Source organism: Emydura macquarii, unplaced genomic scaffold (assembly GCF_026122565.2).
Source record: "Emydura macquarii macquarii isolate MOO-44397 ecotype Brisbane River unplaced genomic scaffold, CSIRO-AGI_Emac_v2 contig_2457, whole genome shotgun sequence".
Taxonomy (NCBI): Eukaryota; Metazoa; Chordata; order Testudines; family Chelidae; genus Emydura; species Emydura macquarii.
In genome coordinates, this window is record NW_027132594.1 from 927719 (window position 1) to 953295 (window position 25577).

At 40.9% G+C, this 25577-nt stretch overlaps 1 protein-coding gene across 1 annotated transcript in view; it reads right to left on the reverse strand.

Annotated features, from left to right (window-relative positions):
• BIRC6 (baculoviral IAP repeat containing 6) overlaps positions 1 to 23296 on the reverse strand; it is a 354060-nt gene extending 330764 nt beyond the window's left edge. The window contains exons 1-5 of the mRNA XM_067562654.1: positions 22773 to 23296; positions 9151 to 9332; positions 5919 to 6056; positions 3064 to 3257; positions 668 to 779 (exon numbers count right to left, since the gene is read on the reverse strand). Of these exons, the coding sequence (XP_067418755.1) occupies positions 668 to 779; positions 3064 to 3257; positions 5919 to 6056; positions 9151 to 9332; positions 22773 to 23049 (903 nt within the window). The 5' untranslated portion in view covers positions 23050 to 23296. The remainder of the gene's footprint in view (positions 1 to 667; positions 780 to 3063; positions 3258 to 5918; positions 6057 to 9150; positions 9333 to 22772) is intronic.
• Positions 23297 to 25577: the final 2281 nt, after the last annotated feature.

Genomic DNA, 25577 nt, shown 5'->3' on the forward strand with positions numbered 1-25577 from the left:
TGTAAAATAAAGTGCTAGAAACAAGGAAGTTAATGAAAAGCATGGGGGGAAAAAATTAAAAGTTTTGTGATTATATCTAACCAGTTATTCAACTAGCCCTAGATGTATTTTGAACCTAGACCACATTAAGGAAAATTTAATTTCAATAAGTTTCATTAAGTCAGTATAAGTTAGTAAACACAAAGAATTTCAGATTCAACTTTTTGCTTTTTCCTCCCTTATATAAATTCTCTCTTCATAAAGAAGAAAGCTTTCAGTTAACAGAAATTGTTCAGTAATCTAGTGATTGTGAAAACAAATTAATATAATGTACATGACTAACAGAATTTGAGTAATTATTTTTTGCCAGAAATACAGATTTAAAAGAGTGCTACATATATGGGAACTCAGATTCCTCCATTGACCGTAGTCAAAAAAGAACTGATCTTGGAATAATTCTGGGGCGGCCTCAATGCACTGAAAGTGCACGAGACACCTCCTAGAATGTGCTTAATTTACTTCAGAATTCTTGAATTAGAGTTTCTGCCTGATCTTGTGTTAGGAACAGATACAAGCATAGTAATCCATTGAGAAGTTTATCTTTGAAGAATATTCCTATCCTTTCCTCTGTATCTTTTAGTATAAAATATGGCAATATTATTTTTATATCCAAAACTCATCTTTTTACCTGATGATAAAATCCAGCTTGAGCCATGGGATCTGGTTGCGCCCACCTATACCCTACATGAGGCCATGAGGTGAATGTCTCCCGTCTGTTAGCCTCACTATACATCAAGGACCTATAAAAAGAGACATTTTATGTTACCTAAAGCGTCGTTTAGAACCAGAACAATACTAAATGACTACTGCCTGCACAAACACCTTAGAAAGCAAATGCCATCAGAAAATAAATAAAATTAAAATCAAACTAAATTAGCCATTTTTATAACTATTGGGAAACTATGGGAAAGGACAATTTATCAACATTGGATTTTAGAATATTTCTTCAAACAAATTAAATATAAGACAATACAACCTACTCAATTTCAAATAAAGGAATAAAGTTTGAATGAATGAACTGTAATCCACTTTGAACTCTTCAATCAGATGGGAAAGAATAAGCATTAGACAATATCAAAATTATTCTCTGTCTCACATTCAAAACGTCTCCAACTTTACAAAATGAGACATACAACTGTCTGAAAATCCCACTAAATCTTTGCTACCAAAACTATGTCAAGTCTGCGTAAGACAATATGCTACATCATACATTTATTTATTATTAACTAAATACATTCTGAATCATGCAGCTGAGGTTACATAAACCTTTATTCATGCTAAAGTAATAAACCCCGTATCTTTTCTAGTTTCCATCACTGTTTATTTTTTCAGTATGTGCCATACGTGGGTCTTGGAGGATTGAGAACTGTATAATACAGTGGTCCTCAACTTTTTGGACCACTCATTGAGTGACCCAAAATGACATCCCACAACCCTTTGCAGGTGGAAAGAATTGTGTTGGGGTGGGAACTGGTGCTGTTGAATGGAGGACTGCCCCCAGCTCATCACCTTTCCCGACTGGCAGTCTGAGGTGAAAAAAACACAGCACTCCTGAATAAAGTTTCAGTATTGACCTCAAATTAAATGCTGTGCTGCATGATCAGCAACCATGACTTATGTCTAAACTTACTATACATGTGTAGCTACGCGCCACAGTGAAAGGCTCTGGCAACTCCCCACTGCCAGAGCCTTCCATTGCTGTGAGGAATGGCTCTCCCATGTGGATGCATTGAAGAAAAGCTCCGGCAGCTCACACTGTCTCCCCCCTGCCAGAGCCTTTCACTGCAGTGGGGAAAGTCTGCAGCAGTGGGACAATATACTGCTAAAAATAGCAATGCAGACATGAAAGGCACTGCCTAGGCATGCAGTAAACCCATGTAAGGTATATATCCTGAGGGCTCAGGTGTGTAGGTCACTCTACTCACCTAAGCAGTGTCTCACTAGCTACGCTGCTATTTATACACGTTAGATGGGGTGCAGTGCCTGTACCCTACACACCACTGTAAACGTACATGTACACTTTGTTTAACATGCTTGAAACAAAGAATTATGGAAATGGGAATTCAAGGTAATTTTATTCCCCATCTCCAAGATCAGTTCAAGGAGTTTTCTGCTGCCAAGTGAAGACACTGTAAATAGCTCTTCATTTGTGAAACTGTAGTATAAAAACAGTGTCACAGCATTATTGTGTATAAGAATTGAGTGGTCTATGCTAGTCATATGAGAGAATGTGTCCTATGATGCCCACCACAACAGAACTAAAAACTATTATAATACTCAGACAGCTACTACGTCAATTTGAGGTCATATCGACTCAAGCTGTAAACTTGGGAGATCTAATGATATAAGCAAGGCCTGGGTAAGTTAACCCTTGCAAAGATGACTATGGAAAAATACAGGTGCTGCAGGAAGTGGTGTTGACACTTCACTCCAAATAAGTATCAATACAGAAACACGCCAAAAGTTATTAAGCTATGGTCTAAATAAAATTAGTATAACTATAGCAAACCTGACTGGTAAGTAGGTATAATTTATTATCTTAACTCTAATGAGGCATTGCTGGAATCAGGAAAAGCTTAAGTGATAGCCAGTGAGGGTGCAGTTTTCTCCATTTGCTACTGAAAAGGAAGTGATGGGAAGGGTTGAATGGAAGCATTTATATTCTGCAGGGAATGGCCCACAATTTAACAACTAGGGAAATTCAGTCAGTCTTCCACTAAAGAAGTAACACCCTGGAGTGATAATCCCGCAGAGATAGTATCTTCGGAGAAGCACTATTTTTATTTAATAATGCCAAAATTTGTAAAAAAAAAAAAAAAAAAAAAAAAACATTTACAGTAACCTTTTACACATTAACCAGTTTCTGTGTTCCCCATTTTCTTTTCTCTCAAATGGACTAATTACAATTTCTCCTTGTTGAAGAAATCAGAATGATCCACAATCTACTTTGATCCAGGCAAAAAGGTAAAATTCACTATACGGGGTTATGTGGGGTGGGAAAGGGGGGGGGTTGTTTTAATATACCTGTCCACAGATCGACCAGGTCCCACGCCAAGTTCTGGTCGCGCACTGGGTAAGAGGTAAGATAACCTATCCATCACAGAGGAGGCTACAGGTAAGGCAGCAATATTTTGATTTATCTTCTTGAGTTCATTTACAATGGCACTGGCGACAGACTTCAATACATGATGAGGAAGATGGAACGTAACTGTTGCCCACTGAATTAAGAAAAAATGTCCAATTTGATATTCAAAACGTTACTACAAGAAATTACAACACAAATATTTCACTAGAAAATCAGAAACAAGAATCAAGAAATACTAATGCCCAGTCTTGAGTTTAATAAGTGTCAATCATGCAAGCATCTTAACGCCTAATACAACAAAGACTCCAAAATATTTGTTCAATTTTTTTAAACTGCAGCTCATGAAAAATTATTAAAGTTATATGCATTTATTAAAGTTAGTAATCTCATCTGATTATACCACTCAATATCGCACATGGCATCCAAACTCAGCAATGTCAGTTCTAAAAAGTCCTTGATTAAGATTTTTTTCGGCAAATTATAATAAATAGTTGTCATTTGAGTTCTAAAAGCAGGAAAAACGTGATACCTTAAAACTTAATATGCCTTTTTGATATCTCAATATATCTTAGTTTTTAAACTTCAAATATGCCCCAAATTTAGTTCTCAATGAGAAGTGCCTTTAATGTCTGAAGAAATTTGTTTTATATATAAAAGCCATTGAAGTCCTACAGTTGCTCTGTAGAGTTTTGGTGGGGATTTTTAAATAAACACTTGTTTGCCAGTCTTTGGAGGTTAAGCTTGATGCCTACTCAGAAAATAGTTTGGAAATAAAAGATCTGATATTTAACTTTTAAAGAAAAAAGTTTATAAAACATTTAAAGAGGTAGAACATCCTTTATTCAAATCTTCAACATGTGATACAGTATTCCATTTTGCAGAGAACAATCTTCTTGATTCAGGCAATGAACATGTGCCCACTTTTAATTGGAAATTTGTATGCCTATTGCTAAAGTAATTACAAAACAATATGGTTTCTGATATTATGATTCCACAGAAAATTTCAGCAAAGGTAGCTAACAGACACACTGAATTTGCATTAAATTCAAAGATTACTCAAAGTGCATCAGTTTTAGGAGAATCCAAAGTTTCCTTTGGACACCTCACTTTTAAATGTACTCTTGTGCTACTTTTCCTAATTGCAGTATGCTCCACATACTTGCAAGCAAGTGCAATTTACTATAAATCTGTTCTCAAATATTGACAAGCAATACTTCTGAAAGAAAGACTCCATCAAATTTTACTTAATTTCCTACTGATTTAGCAGCAGTACTTCTGGGATGAACAAACATGAAGTGGTATATGATGGGGAACGAATACTTAAGGGCAACAGGGAGATATGTAAGAAAACTGATGAATTTCTGAAAAGTAGAGCTCTTCAATCTTGTTAGTGCCCTATGCATGTGTAAGTAACATCCGGTGAGCCACAACATGCAAAGACTAATGAACACATATTAGATGTGAACCTGTGTTATAGAAATATGTCACAGTAGAACAAGTATTTTGAACATTAATCATACCACAATGCTGTTCAAAAGCAGCAAGTCTATATTGGACCCTGGAAATTTCCCAAGAGGGGGTGAAAAAAGGTTAAATAGAAAAGCTTCTATTAATGGCAGAGAAAAAGACACAATAGAGCAATGATACTCAGATTGAGGATCAGGAGCCACAAATGGCTCTTTAATGTGTTTCCTGCAGCTCTTTGTAGCACATATTAAAACACTGATTTAATTAACTGCTCTAAGTTATTAACTAATCAGGATACTTTTACTATGTTATTAACTAATTAAATTATCAACATGCACTAATTAAGTTATTAACTTATTTGCTGTAAGCACATATTAACACACACAAAATCTTTTCCCCGTCATGCTGTTTAAATATGAATATATAGTACTATATAGCCAGCTACTACTGTGGCTCTCTTGGGTAATGTTGATCGCTAATTTGGCTCCTGAACTGCTGACGTCTGAGTATGCACTAGAGCATTTCATACTGAAGAAATAGCTCCACCAGTCAACCCCTGAGAATAGCATGTTAAAGACCACAAAACCCCTGGATTAAGACAAACCCACTACAGACCAGCACCTCCTCGAAACAATTTACACAAAAGCATTTAAATTACATTTAAAAAGAAGTGTTGCATTGCTTTACCCATTCCATTATCTGTATGTTCTGTATTTTGATTGTAAACTTTGGGGTGTTACTGCCTGTAAAGAGCCTAACCTATGGATGCTACATAAATATTTCATTTATGTTGATGTGTAGTTAGGCAAAGATTTTAAAGTTTGTTAACTGCTTTCAATTACTGTTGTTTTTTTTGTTCAGGAATTACAAGGTTCTCTCTTTTAGGACAAATCCTATTGCATTATAGACAAGGAAGTTAAAAACTCAAACTTGCGTCTCAGAGGGACAGAAATAATGGATTTTATACTTGTTAGGAAAGGTAAGCCATTCTAGGAAGACTAGTGAAGCTGCTCAGACTAATTGTTCTAGTAGATTAGAATAGATTTACCATGTGTACAGAACTAAAGAATGAAGAATAAATTAAACTGGTCTAGGTTACATTTAACCCCTGGAAATACTATATATACTAAAGAAAGTTGCAAATGTTTAACTGCATTATTTATCATGGCTTTCAATGAAGTTAAATTAAAGTTACCAAGAATTCTTGAACTGCAATTCATTTAGCAATTCGAAAGTGACCTACAAAGCCTTTAAAACATAAAATAGAAATAAAGTGTCTATTTTTTTCTTCTTCTTAAAGAGACAGAATTTGAGAGAATTTCTTCACCTTTGCAACTTTATGGTTTGCTGCTGTCTCATGTGAGGTATTTTTTAAACCATCTTTCAACTGTGTGATGAACAGGTCATATCCCTCTGTGCTGGAGACATCTACCTTCTCTACGCAAGCACATAGCAGTTGCTGAGCCTAAAAACATGTGAAAAGAAACAAAATTACTGTGTACACACAGAAACTACATTGCAGAATTGTCCTGGAAAATTTAAGACTTAATTAGATCTGATGGAAAGATTTTTAAAAGGGATACAGGTGGTATTTTGTTACTGCTGCACATTATGAAAAAAAACTTGTGTGCGGAATACCCAAAATAACCAGATAAGAATGACATAGCAGAGTTGTATTTCACCTTATTCTAAGGTCACATTAAAACCAGATCCAAATGACAACTTACATGATGCATCATGTATTCTCATGAAAATTAAAGATGAGCAGTGATTGGCAGCCTGATCCCAGTCAGTTTTCCTTAGCAGGCCATTACATGGATAAATCTCTACAGTAAAGTTTTTGCTGGAAGTAACCAGTTGCAAGCTGCCTAAGGAAGTATTACTGAAGACCAAAACAGGTGGCAGATTAACCACACAAAGCATTACAACAACATCTAGCACCCCAAAGGAAGCTCACTTTTGGAGACTAGTTCCATCACACCAGTCCCACCACAGGATCTCCAGCCACACTAACCATTATCCCCCTAAGAAGAAGAGCTTAAGTCAGAGATGCAAAAGGCAGCAGCCAAGAACAGGAAACTGCATGCCTTTACAGCCCTAGAAGTTTCTTTAGCCATTGAGATCAGTGAAAAATGGAACTGCTCATTTGTGGAGGAGACAGATTTGTGCTGAGGGAAGGGTAAATTAGTAACAAAATCAATGATACATTTAGAGAAAATTAGACAACCTTATTGGGTAATAAGCTGGGTTGCTGGGTAATATGGGGCACAAAACATTAGGCTAGAAAGACTGCTTATGATTAACATTGCAATATTTTAAGAGTAGCAATACCAAAATGCAAATAAACTTGAACATCCTAACCTTATTTTATCTCATTCTTCCTTGCTCCTAGTTCTCACCATTATTACCTGCATGTCTACAACTAGATTTCAAGCTCTCAAAAGCAGGAAATATATTTTATTTGTAAGGCACATAGTATATTGTAGGAGCTGAGCAAACAGGTCACATTTTGAGGAAGCTGTTTTGTCAGATCTTTCATATTTTGGAATTGGAAAAAATAAAAATACTTCCCAATGGCATGTGCTTGCTCGGAGGCTGGTAGGTAGCTGAAGATGATCATTTAAAATGAGCACTAATCCCCAATGGCACACAACATGCCACCCACCTGGGGTGACTCCTGGGCTAGTGCCCACCAACCAGTATGATGAACATTGTTTTCACTCCCCAAAGAACTGTAGACAGTGGAAGCAAACCAACAGAGTCCACCAAGCTAAGACTGCTCCTCACAGGAAGAGCAAACTAAAATCCTCATGGCTCTTCACAGTTCCTGAAGGCCTTCTGAAAATGACAACTCATCAGTATAGTGTGTGATGAGTTTACAGAAAGAATACTTGGGAGAAAGGAAAGACAGCAGAAAGCCTTACAATGTGGTCACATACCAATCATGTGATTACATGCAGTCTATTAGAGATAGGCACAAAATACAGAACCTTATTTCTAGACATATCGTACTAAAAGTTACTAAATGGAGAGTGAGAAACTGGTGAAAGCCTTGGACTACAAGGGAATATGGGACCAGGCAGGGATGAAGGGACTCTACCACCTGAACTGGTGCACTCTTCAGGACACGGTTTAAAATTTCCTGGGGATGGTGTTACCACTTCTAATAATGAAAGATAACTATACAATACAATTCTTGCATCAAAATAGTATTCTGTGCTTTTTTCCTGGCAGTAAGGCCCTAGACTCCCTGAAGCTGTTTCTGCTGATCTCCAATTCCTTCCCAAACAGTAATCTTTAAAGAGAAGAGTCATTATCCAGACCTTGGAAAAGAGCTCACCACCCACTATTTTATGTACAGGGATCTTCTTGCTGAAACTGACATGGCCATGGAACTGAATATTATTTGTATAACATCAAAGGTGACATAGCAAACAAGAGCAGAATCTAGGAAAGAAAGCGTGTTGGGCTAATCATATTTGGCCTTAACACCAGCCAAGCCTTTGAGGACTTGGAAAGCTCTCTTCAGAAGTAACTATCAAGATAATCTTTTAGTATTGCTTTTCCTTCTCTTATGAAGACAGTTATCCTTTTCATTACAGGTAATGTAATACTAAATCCATACCTTCTGGATTCATAGTGAGTGCTGTGTGTTCAGTGCGCTCAGAGGATAGAGACCTCTGAGACCTTGGTAAGGGCTGGGTTTTTGTCTGAAGGTACACTATTCACTATAATTATGTATCCCATAGAGGCTTATGAGGCACATTTGGAGAATGAGAGAGATCCTGACACTGGCGGGCTCTCCTCTTGTATTTTCAGTGTCTGTGCCATCCTAAATGTGAGTGCTGGCAAATACTCTTCTTGAACACACAGAATTCACCCTTCTCTTGAGATCAGGGATGTCCTACTGATACATGGCTTACTTCTCTTTCTCCTGATAATCTTCATATTTGCAATGGTCTTCCTCATTGGCTTGGGCCTTTTCTAGAGTAGGATTTTAGGTCTGATGTTATCGGTATTCAATGATATTGTTCAAATGGTATACCAATGGTATACCAATTGGTATTCAATGACAGGTGGTGTTTGCAATCACCTCTCAGACAGGGGAAATTAGTTGATTAGTGGAGACAACATGTTAGCCATTCACCCCGCTTTCCTAGTTCTTGAAAGCCTGGAAGGCACACAGTCTAAGGATTCCATTCAGTCTGGGCAGTGGTTTCTAGAATGGATAGCAAGAGCTCCTGCCTGAATGACTATAACAGAGCTGGAAATGGGTCCCTACCTCTAGTGGTTGCTGGACAAGTTTCTCTTCTGAAGTGCTGGATAGCAAGAGCAGGACTGGCTATGTGCCCTTTTTGTTCCCAGAGATTAGCTAGTGCTATATCCCATCAAGTTTTGGTGGAGGGTAATTACAGACGTAATTATTGCTTTATGATGATTTAATTTAAAACATCATCCCGTTAGGCATGCAATCTTTTAATATTAACAACCCAGGACAGTAAATTCATTTTCATTCTCTCTAGTAGAGAGTCAGTATAAACTAACAATTTAGAACTTACCTCTGTAACTGGCAATTCAAGTTGAACCACATCATCTTGCTTTGAAACAGGTGTTTGCAGAGCTGTGTCTAGCAGCAAGATGCCATTGAGGTCTTTCCTACATCCTACTGCATAATCATCCACAAAGATAACTTTATCCACAGCAGAAATATACTGACATTTCACCCGTCCACCTGGTTTAGCTATATAGGAAAATACAAAAGAAAATGCTATTAAAAGAAGTAAAATTATTTATCAGAATCCTGTAAAATTTGTTTGGGGACAAGAGAACTTACTGACTCGTTAGCTAATTCTTAGCATTAAAGTGTCAGCCCAGGACTAGTATTTTAATAGCTATATTATCAGTTATCTTGAAGGCTATTGTGCCTTCTGGCAAAAGTCACTTTACAAGAACAGTGTAATTAATCTTATTCTTGCCAAACAGTTAATGACAATTTTAAGAGCTATAGTAAAAGCAGTCAATCAAGTCCTATGTTCAGTAGAAGTCTTAGTTTAATTTATGCACATATGTGGCCAACTAAGAGTTTGCATTCATTCCTGTAAGATGACGAGTATTTCTTCTTGACTCCAGGTCAGATTATGGTAGGAATTAAGCTGTATAGTGAACACATAGCAAGCTGAAAACCCAATAGCTGCTCAGTATTGTGGAGATGGATGAAACCTTTACAACCTCCAAGAACCTCAGCTTTAAGGCCAGAAGAGACCACCAGATCACTAGTCTGACCTCCTGTATATCACCAACAAAACCCAGCACCTGCATACCAAACCCAACAACCAAAATATTACAGTACGCAGGAGACTGTACTATTATGTACCACAGGCATAGAATAGGTATACCAATGCCTGAAAACCCTGCAATGGCAGGGAACTAACTGAGCTATATCCAGATAATTCTGAGAAATGACCTACACTCCATGCTGCAGAGGAAAAAACCTCAAGATCATTGCCTACCTGACCTGGGGGAAATTTCCTCCCCAATTCCATATATGGTGATCAGTTAGACTTTGAGCAAATCAGCCAGCTAAGCACAAAAGTGAGAGAGAGAGAATGCTCTATGCTACCTCAGAGCCCCGGCCCTCCCCATCCAATGTCTCATTTCCAGCCGAGGCCATCCTTGATGGTTTAGACGAATGGGACGAAAAAATACAGCAGGGGGAAAAGAATCCTGGCCCCCTCCCTCTCCCGTTTACATCTGGGAAGGGGAAGCAATGCCAATCTAATTAATCCCAGTTCAACTATACCATCTGACCGTGACTTCACCTTAGCACCATGATTTCTCCCTCAAACTCAAAGTAATCCACCAAAAACCCACAGCTGTAAAGTCATACAAAAAGGTCTGAAATTGTTGTGCCAGGTGCCTTCATCAACTGGAATTTTGGTATTAAGGACCCGTAGGCTCCCCTGGTTTCTTTAGATAAATGTGTGTATCAATGTACTGCCTTTGCAGATCCTTGCTGTGAGAGTCACGTGCCCCAGCTCAGGAGCCATGGAATGATCTCAGAGTTCTAAAGTCTTAGTTCTAGCTGACCTAAGAGAGATAGGACCCTTTAAATGGAAAATCAAGCATTTGCAAACTATACTTTTGCCTATATGCTAGAATTCCTCAGACAGAGATATCTATGGACAAATATAACTATAGCCAAGAAAAATAAGTCATTCTACAGAAAAAAAAATAATTTCTACAGATAGAAACAAAAGTGTTAATATGTAAATTCCACTTATTTAAACTTAATTATCTGCCTCAAGGACTCATCGTAAACCATTTATTATGTAAAAAATTGAGACATATTTAACATCTTCAAAATTATGCCATAAACTGTAAATAAAGTTGTCAGCTCAGCATGCTAACGTACTATATATTGCTATAACCTATTTTATTAAACTAAAAAGCTAATGGAGAAGTCTCCAGTCAAGCCTATCACGAGACTGCAAGTATCCTTTATATTTTGATTCCTTCTGTTTACTTTTGCAGAAAAACTTTTGCTGTCAGAAGATGGCCAGCCAAGCTGCCTACAAGAATATCCACAATTACCACCTGAACTTTGTTCAATATTTGCAACAGAGAAATTAACCTACTTTCTGTTCCTAGAATTTGAATGAACTGGTTAACGGAGATCCCATATTCTACTACACCTACAGAAGCTGATACCACAATCAAAGACTGTTGAAGTTACAAACCCAATTCCAAAGAGTTGACTAAACAACTTCCACTGGTTCAGAGGTTCAGCTTTAAAAATTAAAAAACATGTATTTTGGGATGGTTCATCTCCAAGTTCTGAAGTGGACTATGATTTATACATGCTGATGTGATAGCAGGATAGTCTAAAATCAGGAATTTAAGCTCTTAAAAAAAATCACAGGTCCAGAACCAGGGTTTGGAAAAGTTTAATTATCCCGGAATCATTTGAAATGCATTATCCAAAATATTTCTAACTGTCGTAAATCATGGAACATTGAACATGGAATGCAGTCATTCTAATTACCATCCTGTATTTCACCCCCAAACACTAGCAGTTCATGAAATACAATGTTGCTTAAACACTCCTGGCACTCACATGGCTCATTTTTTCCTACACATCCCTGGCTTACAAGAGTAAGTAAAACAAGAGTCAAGCCTTCAGTCTAATGTTGTCAGCCAAAATGGTGTTCTGCTGGGAGAGTAATAGTCCAAACCAACAGTACTTGTACTCCCAAGAAGCCTAGAAAAACTGAATCCAGTCACAGATCCATCCCCAAATCAACAATAAATCAGGGATGACAGGAGAAAGTACTGCACCATGTATATTGCAGAGGGGAAAGCAAAACCCACTCCACCAGCCAAAGGATGGAAAACACTCAGCACCTTCCATATGAGAAGTGAAGCATACTGAAAAGAAAAGCGAATAGCATGTAGATTCATCATGCATTTCTGTCCTCTTGTGTAAGTATCATGATTAATTCTTTACTTAGAGATCAACTCTTTCCCTAACCACAGGACTCCTACATCAATCAACATCCAGATTATACAGTAAAAAGTGATTTCAGTATTTATTTGTATTGTTCAATAAGCAAACCTTTGCCACATTCACTATCCTTCCTGACCAAATAGACTCAGTTTCAATTGTTTTAAAATTAGAGTGTCAATATAGGAATTTCTATACTGGATCAAAGCAGTGATTCATCTACTAGAGTATTCTGTCACCCACAGTGGCTGCCAGTACCAATGCGTCAGAGGAAGGACCACTCACTTAAGAATTTTTTGATTAAAGAAAAACCTGTTCAGAGTGGAAGTTTCTTACAAACCCTCTCATTTAAAGGATAGTTTATCCCTTGAAACATTAGGGTTTATAGCCATTCCACTTTTTAAAAGATCTTATCTAATGCTAATGTTGTCATAATAGAGAAGTGAGATCCTCTCCAAAACTGAAATTGCAGTTCTATTTCTAGCTGAATTTAACACTGTTCATCATCCCAAAGCAAGTCAGATCAGCTTGAAAATTGATAGGTCAAGTCAGGGTCCAGCCTGTGGGAAAAATCTGGAGTTATTTTAACAAAAAAGTGCTTGAGATAAAGTACCGTAAAAAACTGATCTGTTTTTGAAAATTACACAGAAGTTTAATACTTCTATCCACACCTAGGAAACAAACAAATCTTAATAGTGAATACTCTTTGCCAAGATCTAGTGCATGCATACTAAGTTCCAAAAAATGCCCATAATTCAAATATAAAGTTATTAGGCCTTGAATTTGGAACTGCAAAGTAACATTACAGAATGCTAGAAATCTTTTTCTAATCACTGGCACAACTTTCCTTCCACATTTAAACAGGAAGGTATGATGAAAACAAGCAAAACGTTTTTGGTTGTTTAAAATACCCTTTAACCTATGGCAGTTGCACTATGCTGGGAACCCACAAGTTTCAGCTATTCCACTGACTAGTATTCATAAATCTGTGCATTTCACTGAAGTTATTCACAGGGTAGACAGCCTCAGAGCTAAGGAGAAGGGAAGTGTTCAATTCAGAGAGCTTTCCTCCTCCTGACGCTGCTAAGAAGCACTGGAAGATGCAAACAAACATTCCTTCTCCCTTCCAGCTGCCAAGTATGAATGGGAAGCTTCAAGTTTAAGAGACATCATTAAGAGATTGGTTACTCTTTTCCTTAACTGTGGGACAACCTCTTCTCCTTAGCTGAAGACTGAAAGGCTTTTTCACCATGTCATTACCCATGGACTTCGTCTACGTCTTTCACATCTACACACACACACCCCGGCCACTAGGGGCCGGTTCACACTGACCGCACAATTCGGTGGCAGTCGACGGGAATTACGCAAACTATGCAGAGTAGTTTGCGTAATTGACGTCGACTGCTCAGCTTCCCTTCTGCGCGCTGTTCACACTGTGCTGAGCCGACGGGAACACTGTTCCCTTCGATTCAGTGCTACGCTATTTGAGGGGGTGGACTTACTCAGTCGACTTCCTGATTGATTGAGCAGATCTCACTGACCACTCAATTGATCCTTAAAGATCGATCTGGCGGCGGCGATTTTGCCGCCGTCAATGTAAACGTAGCGTAGGTTTAGTCCTCACCTAAAAGGTGCTTGATGAACTTGTGTGTGTACTGCCAATCGCTACCTCTTCAGTTATAATCATGTAAATAAATTGAAAACCTGGTCAATATGTTAAATATCTTACTACATACCAGTGGAACTGTGATCACAATAGAATTGGTAACAATGAACAGTAATATGATGTATTTTACTATTAATTTATAATGTGGAACCTGCTTTAGCAGACACAAAGAGGGCTGCATCATAGCGTTTTATGTATTGAAAACATTCATTATAACTATTAATATTTTATTTTCTATGAGGAATACGTTTATTAAGGATTAGTTCAGGTACTGTATTTTGATATGGTGATCCTCCAGAAAGAAGTTGTATAGTGTGGGAGTTTTATGATAGAGTGAATTTAATTGATGTAGCTATGCTAAAGGACATCTCATTGATGTGCTAAGTACACAGAGATAGTGTTTTCAAAATAAGCTACATTACATACAAACAGAACCATGTATTCTATGCTTAGGTACATCACAGAAGTTTTCAGATGGGAAGCGAGAGGCTGTGTTAACTGGGTAGGAGAAATTTTGAGATTGTAGCATAAGCCCCGTTAGCTGTATATTTCTGATGAAGTGATCAGCAATGAAATTTAATAATGCTAACATTTGAAGTGTCATTTTTAAGGTTTCATACTTCAGTTAAAATCCCACTAAGATTAACGAGGTAGTTCATACCCATCAGCTACAGTAGACTTAGGATCCTAGTCTACTCCAGCCAACTGTACTGTTGGTAAATGAACCAGTGGGAAAGCACTGTGGTAAGCACCAAAAGTGTATTATGCTCACACTAGTCATGGTACTTCTGATACAAGTCCATCAGTTTTGCTTTTCATCTACATCAAGGCTGTACTACACTTCTGCAGTTGCAGTATTTTCTGCACTCTTGCCCTTCAGTTCTGAGGAGTGGCTTATAGAATATTTCAGAATATCTCTTGGAATGCCAAAAAATCATGGGAAGACAAATTCTCATAATTCTCCTGAAAACTCCCCAAAGTCTCTTGATGCCAGTGATACAAGGTGGACGAGGCAGTGTCATTTCCTAGCCCTCTTCTCAAAACGGAAGGCAAGGTGAAAGCTCAGCTTTCACTACTTACTCAGCAGGAAAGACTTCTGGTGACAACTTCTGAAGGTGCGTTGCAAGGCATCTGCACACAGTCACAGGCTAAAGGAGTAGTTCATGGAGCTCATCCTGCAGCAGTCATGCAACACCTACATCAGAGTAGATGGTTGTATGCTGTAGTCGAGGATCATCTTCACCATGTAGAACCTGCATTTGAGTTTGGATCACAACCAAAGACTGCTGGAACTAAATTGTGCTAGGGATCTAGGATGAGCAGAAGCAGGTGCAGCAGAACTTCAGGAGAAAGGAGGCTTTTCTTTACTTCTGTAAGGAGCTAGCGCTGACGCCGCAATACGAAGCTATGAAATTGAGCATTTCCCTCAGCAGGGACAACCAATTTGGGTTCAGAAAGCCCAAAGAAAGTGCTTTTATGGTGTAGATTTGCAGGTCATTATATGGTGCAGCTGATTAAGATACCAAGTGTGCCAGAGATCATACAGCTGGGCTGCCCAAACCAAGAGAGCCATTGATGGAACCATGTTCCCATTTTGGGCTACTCTTTTGGTCACAATTTTGGATCCTACCCAACCATACTCAGACAGCTGTTGCATATGCTATGGTGGGTACTTTGACAGAAGCATCACATGACCTGAGGGGAATGAAAAGTTCTGGCAGTTATTACGGAGACTAACCAGGAGAGCTGGCAATGAGCTTTGCAGATGTCATTTGTGATGGTGATGTGGAACAAGAACTGGCAAAGTAGAGGAAATAGTGGACAATTCTGCCCTCATGTGAAACTATATCTTGCCTTTTACAAATGTTAATTGTCACATTCGTAAGAACCCGCAAAACTCTTCCCCCCTCCCCAACTCTGTACATTCAGCCCTATCATTATGTTTCACAATAAAGAGCTGTACACCTACTGTAAAGGATCCCTCACACACTCCGTGATCCTTCTGCTAAAATGGATACACTGCCATCTCCCCTGCCCATTTAAGACAATGGATACCTATCCTAAAGGGATCCTGAAGTCGCAGCAACACATCAGGCATCTCTTGGCTTGGCTCCTCGTAAACCCTGATCCACCCATCAGGTGAAGGTGCTGCTTTCCTTTTATCACCATCGTCTCCCCCTCTCTCCCCACAACCAGTTAAATCACTTCCCCAAGCAGCTTCCATGTCATCCATGTTGAGTAGAGCAGCAAGTTCATAGGATTTAGTCCACTAACTTAATCATTAAGTTTTACACCTGAAACCACACCCATGTTTTTTCTTTGCCTTATTGGCATGAGCTCTTTAGTGGGATTTTCAAAGAAGTACCTAAGGCATTTAGGTTCACAAGTTCCCCTGATATTCAATGGGGCTTGTGAAACTTCATCCCAAAGTGATTTTAGACATATCCCATTAAATCCTTATTTTCTCATGGCATTGCTTGGCACTCCTGACTATGATTACTCACATACCTAGGTTTTGCATATGCTCCAGTTCAACTGGCCCTGGATCTTTTCCTTTGCCCAAATCATACCATGCGTCAAACATCAGCTTGAGACCGGCTGCCAACATGATAGTTTATGTTGAGGCACGTCACCAAGTTAAAATTGTAACGCAAGTGGTGAAAGATGTGGCACCAGAAGATCTTGTTCACTGTGGGTATAGCTTGCAACTGAACTATTGGGGCTATTACACCAGAAGTTTCTATCCATATTTGTTACTTGAAATAAATCTGATCCAAACAACGGTTGTAATGCATATGCAACACTGGAAGGATGAGTTGACATGGGGAGCATTATCGGCATGTTAGATGAACTACAGTCATTAAATTTAGGGAAAGAGACTAAATTTCTCTAGTGTAGATAAGGCAAGAAAAACACTTCTTTGATTTACAATTGGTTCACATATGTAAGGTTGTCTTCAAAACCATGTGAACCAAATACTTCTCCCTCCAATGAAAGCTCAAAGTCAAGCACAATTCTATGGCATAGACACCATCCCTTGCCAAAGTTCCACATTGTTTTTTGCCAGTGTCACAATGGTAACCACCCCTTTAGAAGAGTTTTTCACAAAAGTAAGAGGTGTTAAACCTTGCAGAATGGCTAGATACAACTTTCATTAAGTTGTTTTGGGCCTACCTAAACTCTAGGGGAAGTTATTTTCCCATTTTTCTCCTAGTTTAAATTGAAGGCACAGAACAGCTATCTTCATTTAGAATCATGACAGCATTTAAAGTGGTAGATAAGTCAACTCAGAGTTTGGAAAATGTTTTTGACTCCTTCAGAATGAAAGGCAAATCAGAAGTATATAATTTGTTAGTTTTGTATCAAGTTTAAGGTAGCTCTCTGTACAAAAATATAATATGCAGACTGTAGTGCTTCAATTTAATTCCAGGACATAGCCCTAAGTGTATTTACTTTAAAGACAGCATAATGGAGTTCTAAGTTTATTTTATCAGTTAAACAAAACTTTTCATTTTAAATTACCAACTAAACACATTTAATTTAGGCAAGCAAGGTTCTATTTCTTCTTGTGCATCATTCTTGTCACCCATAAAGAATAATTATTTACCTTGCAGTAAATGTGGTTCTTCGAGATGTGTTGTCAATATGGATTCCATTTCTGATGCACACATGCTCCCATGCATGCAAGATCTAGCCCTCTTTCTGGCTAGTAATGTCCATTAGAATCATACCTATGCCCTGGACACCCCACCCCACCGGCATAAAGTGCAGAGCAGGGCCAACTGTCTCTCAGTTTCTTTGCCAGTACAAAACCCTGTTGCTATGGAACTCCATAGAAGCAAGGAAGGAGAGCAGGTTGTGGATTCGATAGGAAGAATATATCTGAAAGATCCACAATCACTGTAAGGTAAGTAACTGTTCTTCCTTCTTGGTATGATTGTCCATGTGGATTCTACCTCTAATGACTAGCAAGCGGTTACCTCAGTCAGGAAGTGGGTGCAAGGAGTGCTATTTAAACAAGGATTGCAGAACAGCTCTACCAAACTGGGCATCTTGTTTTGAAGCCTCAACTAAGGAACAGTTCTGGGTAAAGTGTGGACTGATCACCATGTACCGCAGCTGTCCAAATTTCTGGAATAGAGATGATCCTTAGAGAAGCCAAAAGAAGCTTCCTAAGTCTTAGTGGAACGGGCGCTAAGCAACACAGATGGATCTAAGCTAGCTACCTCATAAAAGGATCTAATAGTTAGATACCCATTTGGACAATCTTTACCCTATCTGCAGAGGCTACAAACAACCTAGGGAAACTTCTGAAGGGCCTTATCTCATCCGGGTAGTATGAAAGGGCCCTGACCACATCAAGGGTATGCAGTTTGGGTCTCCCCCTGGTTTGAATATGGCTTGGGAAGAAAACTGGGAGGTAAATCAACTGATTTAAATGACAATTGTGAACAATCCTAGTGGGGAAATTGGGGTGAGACCCAAGAGTCACCTTATCTTTATGGAACACCATGTAAAGTGGTCCAGCCATAAGGACCTGAATTTCCCCTAGCCACTAAGCTGATGTTATGACTATTAAAAAGACGGTCTTCACAGACAGATGAGTAAAAAGAACAGGTCACAAGGGGCTCAAAAGCAGGTCCCATCAAGTCACTTAACACCATGCTGAGGTCCCGGGAAGGAAAGGGATCCATGATTGAGGGAAACTAGATCGATTCCTTGAGGGTCTCATTCAAGAGTAGTGTGGGAAAATACGGTATGACTGACTTGGAAAATGATGTGCAGATACTGCACACAAGCTTACTCTTAGAGAGCTGATGGATACTCTGAAATGTTTTACAACTAGCAGATAGCCCAGAATAGCAGAAATAGGGACTTCTAAAGGAGACAGGTGATGTTGTGCTGCTCAAATAGAAAACCTCTTCTATTCTGCTGCACAAGTCAGTCTAGTATAAGTTTTTCTGCTACATGCCAAAATGTTGTGGACTTCAGTTGAACAGTTTATTTCAACTGCAGTTAACCAACCAGCATCCAGTCTGTCAGACATAGCAATGCTGGATCTGGGTGTAATTTCTGACCTCTATTTTGCTAAACCATACCTGGTAGAACATGTAATGTGAACAGAAACTGTGTTGACAGCTTCACCAGATCCAAGTGCCAGAACTGTCTGGACCCAGATACTGGAATCTGCCAGAGATACTTGGACAGTTCCAACAATCCTTCATTAACAGGCATGGAGGAGTGCAAAATGTGTAATTTGTGGGATTTTTCTTGCAGTACTTCCATCAGAATCTCCAATGCCTCATAAGAGTCTTGAAAGGCCCTAAAATCATCCAGCTGGCTAGGAATAGAAGGGATAACTGCCTCATAAGGCAAGAAGGAAGCTATAATGTTGGAATCAATTGATTTTTCACCTGTTGCTGGTGTTCTTCCTCGCTGTCATGCTCCTGCTGGTGCAGCCTGAGAGACTGTATCAAAATGACCCTCCTAAACAGACCTGATGTCTTTAGGGAAGGCAAGGGAAGTAAAGGGTGTCAGAGAAAGTTGTCCTAGTTGGTTGCATACTCCAAGGAGTCCAATATGGCCAACAGAGCAATCTTTGGATTCTCTTCCAGATCAAAACAGCTAATAAGGAGAGAGGCGCAGCAGACATCTCCCTGATATGTTCACAAGGGGAGGAAGAAAATGAAAACCCTTCTTCCAGGCAGGGAAGGGAGTTTGCCCTTCGACAACTGATAGGCTCTCTCAAATTCCACCTGCAACCTGAACAGGATCATTCACTGGGACCAAGGCAGTAGCAATTCTAAAAAGAGCAGATAGGAACAGCAATGAAGAGTGCAAACGTGTCTCTGGTTGTTTGGTCACAGAGATCCCTCAATATTGACAACACCACGAGTACCGAGAAAGTCTGTGCAGGAGCTTAGCATTATGGGAACCAAGGTTATCAATACTAAGAGCACTGCTACCAGAAGAAATGAAGACTACGGTTTCTGGCAGTGCTGAGTGGTTGGTGAGCAGCCAGTGCTGATACATCACAAGGATCCGCTCTGGGCAGTGAACTGTCTTTCATTAGAGAAGCATAATCTGGGGCAGAGACATGATTGACCTTGTGTCTCATTCTACTAGACCTCATAAAGGGTGACCTATGCCTACACTCACGCTGGGAACAATATACATTCCTACACTTCTTTGATGACAATAGAGGGTGGTGGGTGAGCTCTGCCATACTCAGTAGTCAAGGGGTTCAATCTCATGAAAAGTGAACCTGGAAGTTCAGTATAGAGCCTCAGTTCACAGAAGCATCAGTCAAAAGTGCAGAATCTTAGCAGAATCTTTTGCCTCAGACTCTGAAAACGGGCACTCCTTGCTTTGTGTATCCTCTTGGAGAAGGAGCAATAGATCGAGTACCTGTCAGGGATGGAAACTTTTCCAAAGGGGAAGACACACCTGGAGTGCCCATCGCCGCATGGGATAGCAGCCTGACAAAAGGGCTTTAAATCCCAGGGATTTTGTTTCAGCCACTAAGGCGGAGGTCCTGGTACAAGAGATATCCCCATATCTATTACAAGAGCTTTTTGCCAATGGGTGTACACAAAAAATATTGTTAATTTGTATTAGCACAACACCTATGGACCCTACTCATAGACCAAGATCCCACCAGGCTAGGTGCTATACAAACAGCAAAAAACATTTACCTCTGCTTAGCCTAACAAGAGATACAGTCCACAGATTAAGCAGACACTGCAGGGGTTCCATCTCTCTGTTACGGGCAGTAAGAAGGAACTAAGGACAGTTGGATCGGCTCAACCCCTTATACTCGGAGGTGAGAGGGCACAAGAAAATCCAGGGCATAGGTGCAACCCAAACAGACACTGGTAGCCAAAAAGAATCTGATCTCAGGCACATGCACACTGAAAGTGGAATCCATGTTGACAATTACTCAAAAAATAAATAAATAAATAAATAAAATAAATAAATAAAAGTTCTCCAGGCCAAATTAAGCACAGAGTTGCAACTCTGCAACTGTGTTGCCACTGATGGGTCATCACAGATGAAACTCTGATACTTAGGGCTGGTCTACAGTTAAAAATTTAATACAGTTGTGCCATTGTACCAGGGCTTGTGTAGCCAAGTAATGTCAACCGGAGAGAATTCTCCCACCAACATAATAAAACCACCAAAATGAGAGGTGGTACCAATGTCGGCGGGAGACACTCTCCCACCTAGATAGCGCTGTCTACACAAGCACTTATGTCAGCAAAAATTGTGTCGCTCAGGGGATATATTTTTTCACACCACTGAGCAACAATAGTTTTGCCGGCATAAGTGTTAGTGTAGACAAGGCCTTAGTAAATGGTTTGAGAGACTTAAGAATTGAAACCTTTACCCTTTAGAAATTCTCTATTTTAATGTCTAAAAGGAAACCGAGTGCAGATTTCTAACTTTTGCTCATCTGCAAAGTTTGATCTTATAATTTAATTGCTAATATTCAATGAGAAAGTGTATTTACTACCCAAGCCTAACTGGCAAAATTTGTGGGAAATCAGTACAAGACTTGACTTTACTATGTTAAGTTCTATATACTGCCATCAATACTTCCACTGATAGTAATCAAAATTTCAAAAGAAGAAAGTTGTCTTAATAAAGTCTAACTACATGATTTTAAGGTCAACAGTGAAAGCAGAAGTATAGTAACATAGTAGAATTAGATTTCTGTATTTTAAAGATTGTTTCCCCAAACTATGAAATTCTGTCCGAATATTGTTTTATTGATGTTTGAAAGATAATTCATGAACTGGGAAATTGATCTAATCGTCATACATGGAATTTATTTTCCAAATATCAATTTCCTAACCAGGACAGAAAAGCAAAACAAAGGAAAGCATGGATAATTATTAGAGAAGGTGTTAAACTCCTATGCCCACAAATACAGTGAATCGTTAGAGTTGTTTAACATAATGGTAAAAACAGAGAATCAAGGAGCACAGAAACACAGGGAACCCTTTGTATGTGAAAAACTGAGATTCGAACACCCTTCTGAAGTCATTTGATATTAAAGTTCATTTGGAACAGAAGTCAAACATCTTTTTTACCTAAAATAAATTTTAACTGACATGATCTAGATCATAAACTTAATATCTAGATTTTTAATGGTTTAGATCAAGACTTAATTAGCTTCACCCAGTAATTGGCATCTTCATCAATAAGGATTAAAATAAAGCCCTGTACAGTCTACCCGGTTTGTACTAATAACTGGAAGCTTTCATTGTGTGCTACTATTACTTACAAAGCAAGAACTAAATTAATATAAAAAGAAATCAAGGACACTACATCATGTAATCCAATTTGTTTCACAACTGTTAAGCTTTATTCCTTTAATACCCCAATACAGATGCTTCCTTGACACCTCAGCTGAGTAAACGGTCTGTATTTTAATTGTACAAGAACAAGGAAGTCTCAACGTTGGTCACGGTGCTGTCCCTACCCATAAGCCTCCAAGGAAAGCAGCGATTTATCAGGTTTGATCAACAGAGGCCGGAAAGCTCAGAAGGAGCCCAGAGAGAGAGAAAATACCGAGCTGAGCCCACCCCCACCTGCCCGCCCACGCGCAACCCCCACCACCCCCGTTCTCACCGGCTTCGAACGGGGCAGCGGCCCGTTTCGGCGGAGCTGGCTGGGATCTCCAGTCTCTTCGCACACGGGAACCAAGCCAGAACCGGGCCTAGGGGGAGACTCCCCACCTCGAGTTATCCCCAGGCACAGGACAGCCGGGGCCCTGGGAACCAACCGAAACGGGCGCCGCATCGCCCCCGCCCCTCAGCCGGTTGGCGGAGCCGCCAGGGAAGATGCCGGCAGCCGGCCCATCGCAGCATCCTCCCCACCTGCCACCGGGCCGCGGGCTCCCCAGCCCGGCGCCAGCTGGTTCCGAGGCCACCTCCCGCCTCAGACTTCCCCGAGCAGGGCCTGCGCTCACGGCCCCGCTACCCGCCGCCCTCCCCCGGGCCGGGACTCACCGTTGAGCGCCGAGGCCTGCAGCGTGGCCCCCGAGGTACCGTCGATGACTTTGATGGCGCCGCGGGCGGTCACGGCCAGGATGGCGTTGAGAGCCGGGTGGTAGCAGAGGCTGCAGAGCCCGTCGGCGTCGCAGCGCAGGCAGCCGTCCCGCAGCAGCAGCCACTCGCAGGGGCCCGGCGCAGCGGAGACCGAGACCGAGACCGAGACCGAGCCAGCGGCCGCCGCCGCCGAGGAGCATGAGGCCCCTGCCGCTGCCGTCGCCGCAGCAGCAGCCATCTTCCCGGCTGCTGCCACCGCTCAGGACAAGAGGCCCGGGGATGGGAACCGCTCAGTGACAGTCCCAGCAGCCGCCACCAGTCACCATCCGGGTCCGGGGAGAGGGGGAAAGGGAGAGCGCCGGCGTGAGCAGGAAGTGACGCAACCACGCCGGATACGGAACCGACCGCGAGGGTGAGGGAGACTCGAGCTCCCGGCGGGTGAAAGAGGAAAAAAGGAAGCGCGCAGTTGCAAGGCCAACGTCTGAGGGGGGTGGGGGAGGAGCTGCGCGCGCGCGCGCGTGGATGCGTCACCGCCCCTGGGCTGCTTTGAGGGCGGAGTAGTCCACCCCGACGGGCCGCAATTCCCACCGGCTGTAGGGCCGCGGGAGGGGGGGAGGGTGGATACTCTTCTTGCCCGCCCGCCCGCGCCTCCTAGAAGAGCGTGGTCCAAGCCAAGTGCGAGGCGGCAGGTCGTCTGTCTTCTCTCTTTCCCAACACTGGCTCTCACGACTGGGAGCTGGGGGGCGGCTCCCCCGATGAGTGGGGGCTACCTGCCCCTGCTTTAGGGTCCCCGAGACTCGCGCGGGGCAGGGGTAAAAGGGCGGGAATCCCTGCTTGTGGGTAGCGTGGTCTCTCTCTCTCTCTCTCTCTCTCTCTCTCACGCACACACCACTGCCTTCGCCAGGTGCTTAGTGGAGTCGGCAGTGGGTTGCCAAACTTGTAATGCTGCCCAGCCGCTAGGTAGCTGCAGCTGTAACGTACATTACCCTAGCCGGTAACAGTCAGACCTGGCGGTGCAGTAAGGTATCTTAACGAGAAGTCAGCTGGTGTGTGTGCGTGTGTCTTTCTCTTATGATGGAAGCTGGGTAGCCAGTCGATTGCTGGTACAGCAGCCTGACCTGATAGCAGCCTGGTAACCTGTCATGTACAAGGAGTACACGACGGTGTCAGAAGGAAAGGAACCTAACTGGCAGTGGAGGAGAACAGAGACAAGAAAAACAGGAACAAAGGTTGCAACACAGAAGTGGGAGAGGGAAGCAGCACTGGCTGCAGGTTCAATCTCATCAGCATGCCACTCGTCAATGCCCTCAGAAAACTTCAGTTTTTAAACAGAGTGGACAGACTGGAACCAGTGCCAAGATTTCACATCGCTACTAAACTCTAGGGAACTGGAAACATTCAGCTATCATCTTCATGCTATATAGGTTACAGGCAAAGCATATATTTAAATCCTCCCTTTACTAATGAGAGTCATGGTGATGACTGAAAGATTTCCAGCTATGTTTGATGCATGCTTTATATCGCAGAGATATATGGTTTATGAAGGAGCATATTTTCACCAGAGAATTCAAGAAGTAGTGGAATCTGTTGAATATTTTATAAAAAAATTTGCCTGCCTTGGCAAAAAATTGTGATTTGGGACTGTAAAGCATGAAAAAATCAGATAGACAAGCTATTGGACTCAATCAAAAGCCTTTCATAGCAATTACAATTAAAGACATATTTAACCCTACACACAAGTTATCTAGATAACAACAAAGTGACGCATCAAAACATAAGACAGAATCAATGTAAAAAAACAGAAACCAGCTTAGAAGTTTAGAGACACAATGTGATTACTAAAAGTAATTATCATAAAACCCTCGAGGCAATGAGCAAAAAGTGCCAGGCTAACTTCAAAGTCATTCAGATTAAATGCACAAGATGTGGAAAATTTCATAACCCAAGGGCTGTATGTGTGTGTCTGTCTGTCTAGCCGAAGATGCAAGATGTCATAAATGCAAACAATATGGACATTTTGCAGCAGTTTGCTGCACTAGGTCAGTCAGTGAAGTGACTACTATAGATGTGTGTGAGGGGGTTCCTGGGGCCCAAACTGGCTTGTGGGATTACTGAGCCCTCCAAAACCCATCAACCTAGGCAGTCTCACACTGTGATGCTAATGTCAAGCTCCAAGATTCTAATAGGCACTGCACTGTGCAGCCATCCACAAGCAGGGACACACCAAACTGTTACATGAATGATCTCCCAGCTACTCATAGACCATCAATAGAGAGGCTTCAGCCAAGTCCCCCTACCTCCCCAGCAATATACTGTCTTGCACTGCTCAAGGATCCCTTGGGTCATGTAAGCTCATTAATAAATTCACTTCTTCATAGGAAAATGGACATGCAGCACCAGCCTTTGTAATCTGAGCTGAGCTTGTCCAAGCACTTCAACCAAAAACACACTATTTTAGATAAAATATAAAAGAGATTTATTAACTACAGAAAGATAGATTTTATGTGATTATAAGTAGCAGGCATAGAAATCAAAGTTGGTTACCTAAGAAATAAAAATAAGTTTGCAGTCTAAATTCTAACTTAACAGACTAAGCAAGATTTGAATCAGTCTCTCACCCTAACAGATGGTACAGGCAGCTTACAGTTACTCAGTACACAGGGCTGGGACCAATCTCCCAAATTCAAAGTCTTTATCTTTCAGACGATCTTCGAGGTATTGAGATTGCAGGGAGAATGCCAAGTGATGATGCCACTGTCTCTCTTT